The following is a 12,951-nucleotide window of genomic DNA, read 5'->3' on the forward strand; positions in this document are numbered from 1 at the left end:
TTTATAACCTTTCTTACGTTCCAGGGTGGCCGTGGTTCCAAGCGCAAAGCAACCCCCGAAAAATCCCCACAAAAGTCCCCAGAAAATGACCCCGACACCCCCAACCCTCCCCCTGGTAAAAGAAAGAAGAGACTTGGAAATGAAGAAGTCAGACAAAGAAAGGTATTTCTCAGAAATATTGTTGTTATTTTATTTCCAGTGATTCCTGAGATGTTGATTATTATCTCCGTAGAGATAATTTCGAGTTGTTTCATAGTTTTTTATTATTGGGCAAAAAACGCTACACCATAAATAAAACCTTGATTATTTAGACTTAAACTGGGTGATCTAGTAAACGAGTTTCAAATAATGTTTAAGATTGCCAGTTTTATTTGTTGTTTTCCATTGTTATTCGTTTTAAGTTGTCTTCGGTTATTGCAAGGCATATTTGATCAATATGGGTCCTTTTTAGAATTTGTGTTTATTTTTTGCTAGTTTCAAGAAATTTTGGTCTTTTTTATCGATTTTAGACATTTGTGAACTCTGCGTAGGTATTTTTTTTATGTATTTAGACGATTTTTGATAGTTTTTATTTTTTCAAGCCCCCAAACATACCTTGAGTTGATAGTTGCATGTTGTTGTTGCAGAAATACGTCGATCCCCGCGACATCAAAGCACTCAAGCTCCTTGTGCAGATGACGGGAAAGCAGAGATCGTTCTTCACTCCTGAGGAAGATGGACTCCTCCTCATCTGCAGGATCGCATCAACTATCATCATGAAGAAGGTGGGAGATGTTTGGAGGAAAGGTTTAGCTTAGTGCCGGGGTCGCCAAACTTTTACATAATAGGCCTGATAATCGTTAGGATGCAAGATCGCGGCCGGATTATGATACCGATATTTTTAAATTGCCATAAGGAAATTTACTTGTAGACCCAAACCCCCCAAAAGGTCAATGGACCCCTATTGCTCTGATGGTTTATAATGATATGTCCTATTTGTAGAAATGTATAGGCTTGATGCTGGTATGTCGTCGTCCCAGTATTGCCGCTTAAGACTATGTCGAACGTTATCAACTTAGCGACCTTTAACTAAGGAAATGCAAATGACTATGTACTGAGAACATTTGGAGAGCGGGGTTCAGCTTAGTGCAGGGGTCTTTTTTTCATAAAGTATTTGTTTTTATAAAGGGCCGAATAGCATTTGAATCACGGAAATATGCCACGGGCCGGTAGATGTGTGTCTAAAGCAGAAAAATTTATAAAACCATAGAATTAAGATCAACGACATAATAAAGCCAAATGCCCAGCAATATGCAGCACAGAAAAATAACTTAGTCGTCTGAATGAGACCTGCCGAAATCAGTCCTAAATTCATCGTAATAAGGCCTAAAACTCTTTAGATTTGCGACATTAGGGCGCCGCTGTTTTGGCATCGTTTCCCCCTTGTTTGGGGATATTGAGGGGTAAATTTAGAGGCGTTATTACGTCTATCAAGGATTGGTCCTATCTTTGCCTTATTCCGGCGATTCATTATTTTATTGTTTCGGTCTTATGGTTGTAGTCCGGTTTACAGCATACAAGCCATTCATAAATTAGATTAGAATTAGTTAGAATTGCAAGGCAAACTTCAACCAACCTTTAGTGCATTGGTTCCATAACTCAACTAATAAATTGCTTGGCAGTAAAAAAGTCACTACAAAAAAGATAGCCAAGAGAAAAAAAATGAAAAAACACGTATTAAAAAATACATGATATAAAATTACGCGAATTTTGAGAATATCTCTTTTAAAATAAGTTTGTTTGGTTTTATGTTTTTTTAGAATCGCTGTATTTTTAGGCAACATTGAAAATTTTGTTTCCAGGTTTGTCCGAAGAAGCCAGTGTCATTGTTATGCGTCCGTGACGTGTTGAATGCCCATTGTTCGGCATCAATGACTAAGACGTCATACGCATGTGGTAGAAGGATAAGGTTGATCATGAAAAACGACCACAACAGGATTTCACATCAGTAAGTTTGTTTATTATTATTACTTAAATTTTGCCCAAAATACCTCTCGGCAACGTTATGCATTAGAAATTCCATCCTGGTTTGAAATCGCTGACATAGACAATCAAAATGCGCAAAAAATATCTTTCTCTATAAAAACACAAACCATTACAACAAATCATGATTTGGATATGTTGTAATTTAGCAATGTATTTAGTGAATATTTTGTAAGCAGTCTTTTGGTAATTATATGTTTGTAATAAATTGAAATATGTCAACGGTGTGGCAAGTAGTAACCACCTTGTGACGTATAGATCAAGAAACTTTTATTTTAGGTTGTCAGTGGCTGATGTTCTGGCTGACAAGAAATTCATGCTTTCAATATTCGGCGATGAACCCAAAAAGAAGGCGGAGGTAAAATATTAAAGTGTTACCAATCGCATATCACCTTTTTATCGTGGAAACAAAATTCATTACGGGTTATAGGCGTACGACATTTAGGCTTTAATACGCTTGGCTTGAAACAAAACTTGATGGTAATCATCTCGACTGAATCTCTGAAGCGTGTGGTAGTTTGACGAGCACAAGCAACTTTGCGTTGAGGGAATTTTCAAAAACATATATTTTTCACCTGCGTTGTGAGAAGAAGGCGATTGTTTGAGCAGTTTCACTGCGTTCCTCGCTGTGTAAAGGCTTCGAGAGGTTTCATGATGAATCTTTTTAATATATATATTTGTTTTAAATCTTTTTACTTGGTTGGAAAGGCTGCATAATAAAAAAATCCTTGATTGTTAAAGCTAATAAACAGAAAATCGACCAACATAAGTTTATTTATCACAGAGCCTGGCAGAAACCTTCGCTATATTCGTGAGCAAACTGCAGGAGAGACTCAAAAGGCGAACTGGGTTATTTGAGCAAGTTATTCCTGATTCTGTGGCCGAATTGCACCAAAGGTAGGGACGTGTTGGTTTAAATCTATATAGGGTTAATTTTAAGAATTATGAACCCTATATTGTTGGTCAAAAATGCGTAACACTGTAGCGTTTTTGTTGCCTACTAAATCTTAATGAAAAATTAAATGCCCTACCTTTTGTACCTTTTGGGTAAAATATGGATGAAACATAATATTGTAAAAAAAAATTAAACCAATGTTTGCCAAATTTTGATAAAAATATAAAATATCGCATAAAATCCATTATTCGAACTTTATTTGCTGTCCCTTTGCGTCAACTCGCAAAATTAAGGTTTTATTCTTGCAGCACATAAAGAAACGTTGGAGTATTTTATGAAAAACAAATGCTGTCAAACATATAGTGTTTAGTTTGCAGTGCTAAAAACCCCAGCACCGATAAAAAAAGTACAAAAACGAAATTTTGCCTAAAACTTTAAATAAATTTAAAACAGCTTTGACATACAAATGTCCTTATATATAATCTCCATGATTTATTCACTCAGCTACGAAGCCCTCCCAAACGTGCACGACTCCGAACCCAAGTTCGGAAAAGTTCGCGATCTTTCGCTGATCCGAATCCCTTCGGATATTAACAGCTGTGTGCTGGAGATTATGATGTACGCAACTCTGTACATGACAACACATGTCAGAAGGCTACAGGTAACATGTACTAAATATTTTGATTTTTTTTTTTCCGAAGGTTCTTGTATATAAAGGGATAGTTTTATCTATTCTGTTTATTAAGATTTCCGAAAAGTTATTTTTCATTACGGTACTTATGCCGAATATTTTGAGCAAAAGTTAGGGTGGCTTATTGTTTCGCTACCAAGGCAGATTCCTTATGACGCGGGCTAGACCTGAAACGCCTGCTTTTGTTTAGAATTAGATCTGCGCCGATATCAGTAGTATCGGACGAATACCGATACTACCACTTGGATTCGGGTATTGTCTCGGATTTAATATTAATAGTATATGGTTCTTTTGTAGTTTTTCATGTTTTTGTAGCTGTAAATGGCAGGATAGCTTTTCCATACTGTTTGAACTTTAATGATTTCACGTTGGTAAATATTCACACGATTCTGTCTTTTCTGGATATTATTAATTGAATCTAACTAAATTGAAAAAAAAAAACTATAACAACAATAAATTAAGATCAAACTAAGAATTTCCATTTTCTAAGTTGTACTTGGTTTTAGATAATGTAAGAAAAAACTACCTTGCTGTGGGATTCGCACCCAAGGCTTCAACCATAGGTTACCGTTGTGCAGTATAGTAAACACTTGCTACCTAATAGTACACTGAAAGCCATTACAGACACACCGAATCTGTTGATCAATGATGCAAGTAGGGCAGACTAGAAAAAAAAAACTTGCCTGCAGTGAGGTTCGAACTCACGACCTCCGGTCAAGCCGGGACAGTCGCTCTACCAACTGAGCTATTATCTACATTGATATTTCCTCTTACTGTTGATTTTCTTTCCTCAGGCGCACAAGTTGTTTGAAACTTACCCACAAAAACTTCTACATGAGGTTTGGGAAAGAATACAAAAATCAGGTAAGTTGCTTTTTAAACATTTTGTCCACACAACTTTGACATCACCTCTGTATTTTGGCAGAGTCAACTTTTTATTAAGAACTCAAATTTTATAGAGTCATCTTTTTACAGACTTAGTATTACAAAATTTTATAGTATTAAATGTTTACGGACAATATTTAATATGACAAAATAAATATAAAAAGGTGGGCAATAATTATTTTGATTACTCTTGTGTAGGAAACGTTAAGCTGAAGGTTGATGCTTGCCTGGCTCCACGTAAATCTCGCTTACCTTTCGGTGTTCCAGCTTACCAACTATCAAAAGCACACTTCAGGTAATATTATGCTTGCACATGTTTAATACTTCGCGTTTGAAGCCGATGCTCGATATTTTCGACAAATATATGACTTGAACACAATACACGTTTTTTTTATATAATTTCTATAAAAATACCAAAGCCATAATATTCGATAAAATCGACATTTCGTAATTTACCGACGTTTCGGCAATAACTCATGTTCACTGATTTTTACACTGATGATAAAAAAATCAGTAATATTTACACTGATGATGGCATGAGTTATTTCTGAAACGTCTGTAAATTGCGAAATGTCGATTTTATCGAATATTATGGTTAACATGACTTATTTCGAGAAAGATTAGTTTAGTAAAATAAATTTAATAAATACAAATTGGTTTTTTTGAAGGAAATCCTATTTATGGTAGTAAGTGATAATTGCTGTTGGGAAAACAAATTTCTGTTGTTAAATTATTGTTTTTGTTTTCACACAATGAAGTATCTGGGCAGGGTTGTTGTGTTTCAATTACCGCGAAAGATTTCGCTTAAAGATTTTTCTAGAAAATGTTAGTTTGTTTTAAAGATGATAGCGCAATGTGAGAATTTCAGTTGATAAAATATAGGGCAAATCCATGTTAATATGCCGTGTCTGTAGAATAAATATATGTCAATGATGTTTTTGTAAAGTATATTATATTTTTTCGGCACGTATTATATCTTACTTGATATCATTAACAATTTGAATACTTGATTATGAGATTGAATTTAAATATATTTATCTTTAATTTCTTATCAAATTTCAACCTGAAACACGAACAATTGTTTAATCTAGAGATTTTCCAACTCTGCATCTCGGCTTTTCCTATCGAACTAATTTTGTTTTTCGTAATATTTAAAGTTCTTTCTTTTGCAGGTTGTTCGACAGCGCCATGCTGCCCACCGTTTGTGACGACACACTGGAAACCGCGACGGAACTCGATTCGAGTAGATCGACCGAGTTTGGAATCAACTCGAGTCCCGGATCCGTCGTACTCATGGCCAGTGAGTTGTCTTGCACCTTACGTAAAGCAAAAGGTTTATGTTAATATCGTGCATTGGAAGAATACAATAGGCTTTGACCTTTCTCCTAAGGACTTAAAGACTGTAAATCCGAGGGTTAGGCGTTTGATTCCCGACTAAGGGAACACAAGTTTTTTATGGGTTGGGACAGTAAATCCATATTTCCAAAATTAAAAAAAAACAATCGTTTTTAAGCTGACAGGATATATAGCTAAAAAGTGTTAAAATATCAAATATAGAATAATAAAAAAAAATGTGATTTTGTGCATTTAAAAGTTTAGCGTTTACTATAAAGGTCCCGTGATACTTACCAAAACAAATTTCTCACCTAAGGCCTAATTTCCGATAAAAAGCTTCTCTGAACTAATAAATTCAAGTGTACGGCAAAATATATAGCCTATTTTTTCTGTAAAGTAATCGGATAGTTTCTTCAATTTCTTTGTCTCTTAGCCGAAATACCAATTACCAGCTACTGTCTGCTGATAAGTTGCCCACCCCTATAGTTTTACAATTAAATTGATGGGTGCGTCTTATTTAAAACTACAAATACGGCCCAAACAGTTAGCCCCTTGTAGTTTGGTACGCTATTAAGTGTTTTACGAAAACACCTTTCAATGAATCTTTTATCATTTATTTGGGCCACTCTTTTTCTAATTGTTTTTCCACAACCTAAAGGGTAAACATTCCTCCACCAAACTATTGTTGTTCTTTTTGTTCAGTGACGTATCTATCGGGCAATACTGACGTCACAAAGCATCTTCCTGAGCGGATCACTGCCCATCCTCGTCGCTTCAACGAGTGAGTACAGGGATCGAATTAAGTAAATTAAAGGTTGACAGCAAGGGTGGAAATAAGTAAACTAAGTTGGGGGTCGTAATATTGCAGGGTTGCCACAAATTCTTGGAACTGATTTACGCATTAAAAAATCTTTAAAAGTGTTTTTCCATAGGTATTAAGTTTAGCTAAAGTTATGTAAAGGGTTGCCGTCTGCCGTGATACAATAAATTTGTAAATTGGTATACGGAAGTTCCCTTATATTGGTATTCTTACCGAAATTGGTAAAAAAAAAAACTTTTTTATTTTTGACGATTTTTTGCCACAATGCCATTTAAGTTGCTTAAAGTAACTGTATGATGCTTTCTAATTTAAAGCTTCTGTGTTATTTTCGTTTATATACAATATACATGCATTTTCACCACAGTTCATCGAAGGAACGCAAATCCCAGGACAGTGACGACGATACGTTGGACGAGGTGGGTTGGAATCATGGCTGAGTCCGACCAACGTTAAACTAACAACTTTCAAAATAATATAGAAATCTCTTTGTTATTTTTATAATACTAAATAACCACAGTTTTACCTAAAATTTCTTAGGTTTTTATTCATCTAAAATAAATTCAAATTCCTCATCCTAAAATCTCTTTAATTTAAACTTTTTTAGCTTTTTAACGAAACCCGAAAACCGGAAAAAAAAATTTTTTCAGCTTTTCATCCATTGAATCCAGAACAATATTCTAACCAATGTTAAAGCGAACTCCTTAAAAATAACGTCGAATCCTTGTAAAGAAATATATTTAAAAGAAACTTTAATTTATAAAAGCGTTTGAGACATTATTCGCAAAAGGATGAACATTCCCACTTGTTGCCATAACCTTATATCTAGTTGCTTGTTGTAGTTGTGTTCGCACATTTAAAAACAATTTTCGCTATTTTATTGACATTTATAGTTGATAAAGCCAACATAAGAACATAACTATATGTAGGTGCAACAAAACTTGTTCCATAATCCACCTGCTCAACCACAAAGATAACGCAAAAGTGTGATATGCCAAATAAGTTCCTTATCTTAAAAAAGTATCTTCTTTTTCCAGCTTTTCAACCACTGCAATGAACCCCGTAAACCGGGTACAGCCCCCTACAACCGCGAGGCGCTCAAACTCAACCCCTGCCTCATCACCCTTCGTCTCACCGAGCCCCGGGGGTCCGTAACGACCCCCCAGGTCAAACGTGGGGTTGAAGATGGCGTCAAAATGCTGCAAAGCCGGGTTCTTAAGGACGACGGTCACGTGGTTGCTGAGGATATCAACGGTGCAGTGAGGCGTGACGTGGACGCACTGGTGCGTGACCGACCTGAGTTTGGTCACGTGGCTTCGGATCTCTTGGATCACGTGATCTCTATGGGAGTTCTGGGTGGGTTTTAATCTAAATTATGTTTTTATCTTTATAGAACACCCGCCGTATTCATGTTTTTCTTAACTTGGCTATAGTTATGGAAATCAATTTGATGTGTATTATGTTGTGATAAATCTTACACAATATAAGACCACCATAATATATAATATGCTATTTTTATCGTAATTTCTTTAAATTTGACCAAATAAAGTTTAAACATGATTAGGACAAATATTAAATGCGAGTTTTTTTTCACGCTGTTATATATCGACGTATTATCATTTTCTTTTTATTATCACTTAAATTTTGACTTCTTTTATATGCTTTTACCAAAGTAAAGTTGACGCAATTTTCTCTAAAAACTGTGTTATTCTAACACATATTCCAACCACGTGTTGCTTACTTTAGGTTGTCCCGAGTCTGACGTTGAAAATCACCTCCGCACAATCCACAAGGTGTCGCTAGTGCGGTCGTGCATCGCTGAGTTTGTTCGTCGATGTATTTTCTACAAAGTTGGACACAGCTGGTGGGTTTAAAGAAAATTAAGGGTTTTATTTACAATTTTACGTGGATAGATTTATATCAGTGTTGTTCAACCCATAGGTCGCGGTGCAATATTTTGTTGACGTTTTAATTTGGTTTGGTTTTGTGTGCTAAGGTTTATTGAGATTGCTGTTATGTACAATTTCTTCGATATTGAGAAAATTGCGGAAATAGAACGAAGATATAACAAAATATTACTTGAATTCGAACTTTTTCGTTCTGTCTTATTTGTGTTTTCTTTACCTTGGACTTATACAAGGTTCAGTGAAATGAATAATTTAGTCAGTGTTTGGAAATACCGAAACGTCCTCTTAAATTAAAGCCTACTTTTGTAGTTTTAACAAATATATGGTTATTTTTGCAATCTTGAATGAAATAGTTTTCTTCACCGAAGCCACACGTTTCCTTTTCGGGAAATGTTAATTGATTTGCGGTAAAGTTTAATATAAATTAACGATTCTAAAAAAGTCTATCATAAACTCATTGGGGTTTAAAAATATGTGTTAACAAGGTTCTCACAAAGCCTTTAAATTGATTAACGTTTTGTCTGCAAAAAAACATGTTTTTTTTCCTAAAGTTTTGAATTTATTTTATCCGTGTCTTACGTTATGTGTGCCGCAGAAATACAAACTTTTAAATTATTAAAAAACAAAGTCGCGCTATTCAATTTTAAGTTTTTAAAAAACTACAAATTTCTTCTATAAATTTTTTAATTTTTTCTTATAAAAGTTCGTGGCAACCCTATTGATCATTTACTCCTGATTTTTTTTTCAGTTTTCGTCTGGTGGTGCGCTCTTACGCCTCCAAGTGGTTCACGAAGGGCTTCAGGTTCAAGGGAGCTGAAGTTGAATTGTCGGAAAAACTGTTCGAACAAGCCGCGTAAGAATGTTGCCTGTTCTTGTATTATTTCATTCATGTCTCGCCCTTCGCTACTTTTGTATTTTGGTGAATTTCAGTATTTTGCTTTGATTGGGGCACGAAAGCTGATCTAAAGTTTATTTCTAGTAATAATAATTTTATTTGAGTTTTTTAAAAATGGCCGCATTTGTCTATTTCTAAATAGGATAACCAGGTGGCACTATATAAAGACAAATTGTGTCGAAATCATGACGAGCTTTCCAATAATCGTGCTTCACCAAGTAAATAATTTCTACTTTGATCTGATGAAGCACGTTTGTGCGAAAGCTTGTCGAGAATTCAATACAATTTGCCTTTATATACATTTGCCTTTATACCCTTTATATATCGTCGTCATAGTATTTCACGCTCTGTCATGGCAATGTTTTTTAGAGTTTCAGACCTTCGATATCTTACTATTTTACCTTATCAGTTTTAAATATATTTTTCTAATAACTTTCTGTTTTTTAGTATAATACAATCTCACAATTGACCTTGCTTTAATCTCAAGGTCAAGCCCTATCGTCATCAAAGACGACACAACGTCACAAACGAAGGACTGTGACATCACAGAAGATGAATGCGTTAATCTGTGAGTACATTTTTGTTTTTTTAAACACTTGAAAGCTTCTTTTAACTTTGTTTGTGACTTAACTTGATCGGATTGTTGATTTAATTATGCATCAAAATTAAACTTATTAACTTGATATTAGAGCCTGAATGAACTTGCTCGAATTTTCATTCAATTTTAAACCACATGTAAACTAAACTAGTTATTCACGATATTAAAAGTTAAATATTGGAGTGGTTATGTGTTTTTCCGCCAATGTTTTATTAGGCGATATTTCCAAAAAATAGGTATTAGCAGTTAGTTTTTTTGGACAGTGGTAGATATTTGACCTACTTAAAATAGGCACTTTTTATTGATTTTAGCAAATATATAACTGATTAAATATATTTGTTTTAATAATGTAAAATACTTCAAAATTCTTTAAGTGTGCCATCAACATTTATTCTTTTCCAGATATGACCTCTCGAGATTTGACCCCGTGACCTTTCTGTGCCGGCCCTGGCATGACGTCACCGGCACTGTTGACGTAGCAACTTGCGTCATGTTCGTCACAGGGGTGTTCCAGCAGGTGGGTGTTGTTTTACTTTTCACTTATAGTATAGACAGTTTTTATATATGTTTTTTTTTACATTTCGCAGCCGATTTGCGTTTTTAGTTCAGAGGAAATTGCATTTTCTTATGGGCCACTGTGAAAAGTATTGCAAGTGCACCCGCAAGTTTTTTTAACAGTTTAAAGCTGTATCTAGAAAATAAAGCATGCTCCACGATTCTCTCATGCGTTAAGCAAGTTGTTGAACTTTTGACCCTTGTTCCACTCGGTCATCCTGATTTTTCGGCCGTGCAACCGCGAGCTTCGCCATTCATGCTAAAAAAAACAAAAAAAAAAACAGTTTTATGGGTTCCTAACTACTAAAAACATATGCGGAAGGATGTTTGTTTGTTTGGTTGTGCAAATTATATTTTTTGCAGATTTACCAGTTGGTACATATTTTAATGAGACTGAATTAACACACAACGTAAAGTAAATTTAAATTCATTTGATAAAGTATATCGCAGTATCTTTTCAGTATGTAATGTCCCGCTTCTTGTTAGTATTTTCTTGATTGTGTCAGGTTTTGTGGCACCCAGGAATCACCGAGGAAGCGATATTCGAGTACTTTGGCGAATGCACCCCAGGAATCGCTATCCTGGATGTTTTAGAGGTACAAGTGTAAAATAATAATTAAAAAGAATATGTCCTGCAGGCTGCTGTGTAAGAATAAACAGTAATAAAATCACGTAAGGCAGTCATTTTTTTTTGTACCGCTAATATGAATATTTTTTTTTCAAACATTTTGGTAAAATTTTTATCATTATTATAATGCTTAAAGTTGCATTAACATGGACTTGAGTATTTATTCTTCTTTACCATTATGTTAATCTCAATGCTGAGATATCCTTCTAGATATGCTTAATATAACAAAACCATTGTAATTTTATACTTATTCAAGTAACTGATTACACAGTAACAAAATACAAAAATGTGTAACACATACCCCTTTGGGGTTTTGAGCACTCCTGGTTAAGAAACCCCGCCTTAATCAGAATTAGACCTAAACCGCCAGGATTATAGAACCTACCCCCAAGTAGTATTTATAGATAATTTAACTTTAACTTTTGTTGCTTACAGGTGTGTTTCCATTTGAATCAAGCCTACCGACCCTTAAGCGTTAAATTTATGATTTTTGTTTTATTTTCCACAAAACAGGTTTTAAGTGAATCGAAATGCATCGAACGTCATGTGATACCGGTCGAGCCAACATGGACGCTTTTTGGGGGTGCAGACGAAAATAACCCCCCTAAATCCGGGGGAGACCGCGTCTATTTCACCCCCAGGGTGGACGCCATTCTTAGGATGGCCAAACTTCGAGAGCTGCTCACAAAGCGCAACTGTGACGTAACAACAGAGTCGATGACGTAACAGCTAAAATCTTCTGTGACGTATAAAACAGTGTTTTCGGTGAAGAAGTTTGTCGGACGCAATATTTTCGCGTTTTTTTCGTGAAATTAAAAGAAGCTATACACTGTGACGCGTATTTGCTGGTATATTTAACCAGGTCTACTGCAGTTATTGTCATTTTTTTTCTTTTTGTCCGCCTTAACCCTCATCATCAATGCACAACCTAGATTTGTTTTAACGCCTGCCTTTAATTTGCATTTTTGAAATTATTTGCCACGTTTTATGTAAAAAGCGAAAACAAGTTACAAAAAAAAAGTTTATCATCTTGAATGTGGCATTTTATACGAACCTTGATATTTTCCCAAGATAGTTAACTTTTAAAATACTTTTACACCCAGAAAGCGCCCCATGTGTGTTGCAGATGTTTGCTGACCTTAGTTATGGCCTAGGTAAAAATTAAACATTGTACAGTTGGTATTTTGGCAGAAAAACGCTACCAAAGTACAAACGTTACCCCACCCACCATTTTTTAAGTGTTAAATTGTCACAAATCCCATGTATAGTTAAAAAATCATTTTGTGGTACAAAAAGTCACAACTTGACAGCACAATACATTCTAGTTATGTAAAGACCCAGTGCAGTGATCTTTGGCGTCGTTTCAAGTTAGAGTTTCGGCTTCTGTTGTTTTGAATTCAGCTTTTCGATGAGTGAATTTTTATAATAACGTTGACACTTTGTTTTAAATTGCGCGAAATTAAAAATCAATGACCCGTAAAAAGGGAACTGAAGTCTTTCGTTTCCATAGTTACCAGATTGACCTTATTAGAAAGTTGGCGGCAATTTTTGTTTGATTTTTTTTTTTTTGGCTTCCGTGGTTTAATTAAGCACTGAATAAGAGTAATAGATAAAGCATTAGGTTACTATAGTCTGCAATTACGCTATCAATATACCCTTGGTAGAATTTTAAAAGTCGAATTTAAAGTTTAGGTTAAACATGGTTTGCAAACAAACACATTCA

General features: G+C 35.0%; 1 protein-coding gene across 1 annotated transcript in view; it reads left to right on the top strand.

Moving 5' to 3' along the window:
- The window catches only part of LOC146137202 (general transcription factor 3C polypeptide 1-like), a 34,150-nt gene extending 21,825 nt beyond the window's left edge, over positions 1-12,325 (top strand). The window contains exons 32-49 of the mRNA XM_083393765.1: positions 25-162; positions 627-764; positions 1,842-1,987; positions 2,302-2,380; positions 2,807-2,919; positions 3,422-3,578; positions 4,403-4,472; positions 4,692-4,788; positions 5,666-5,793; positions 6,531-6,609; positions 7,013-7,064; positions 7,683-8,001; positions 8,392-8,509; positions 9,301-9,405; positions 9,935-10,015; positions 10,448-10,562; positions 11,107-11,196; positions 11,742-12,325. Coding sequence (XP_083249891.1) covers positions 25-162; positions 627-764; positions 1,842-1,987; positions 2,302-2,380; positions 2,807-2,919; positions 3,422-3,578; positions 4,403-4,472; positions 4,692-4,788; positions 5,666-5,793; positions 6,531-6,609; positions 7,013-7,064; positions 7,683-8,001; positions 8,392-8,509; positions 9,301-9,405; positions 9,935-10,015; positions 10,448-10,562; positions 11,107-11,196; positions 11,742-11,954 — 2,238 coding nt within the window. The 3' untranslated portion in view covers positions 11,955-12,325. The remainder of the gene's footprint in view (positions 1-24; positions 163-626; positions 765-1,841; positions 1,988-2,301; positions 2,381-2,806; positions 2,920-3,421; positions 3,579-4,402; positions 4,473-4,691; positions 4,789-5,665; positions 5,794-6,530; positions 6,610-7,012; positions 7,065-7,682; positions 8,002-8,391; positions 8,510-9,300; positions 9,406-9,934; positions 10,016-10,447; positions 10,563-11,106; positions 11,197-11,741) is intronic.
- Positions 12,326-12,951: the final 626 nt, after the last annotated feature.

The sequence above is a fragment of the Ascidiella aspersa genome, chromosome 7 (genome assembly GCF_963924565.1).
Source record: "Ascidiella aspersa chromosome 7, kaAscAspe10.2, whole genome shotgun sequence".
Lineage (NCBI taxonomy): Eukaryota > Metazoa > Chordata > Ascidiacea > Phlebobranchia > Ascidiidae > Ascidiella > Ascidiella aspersa.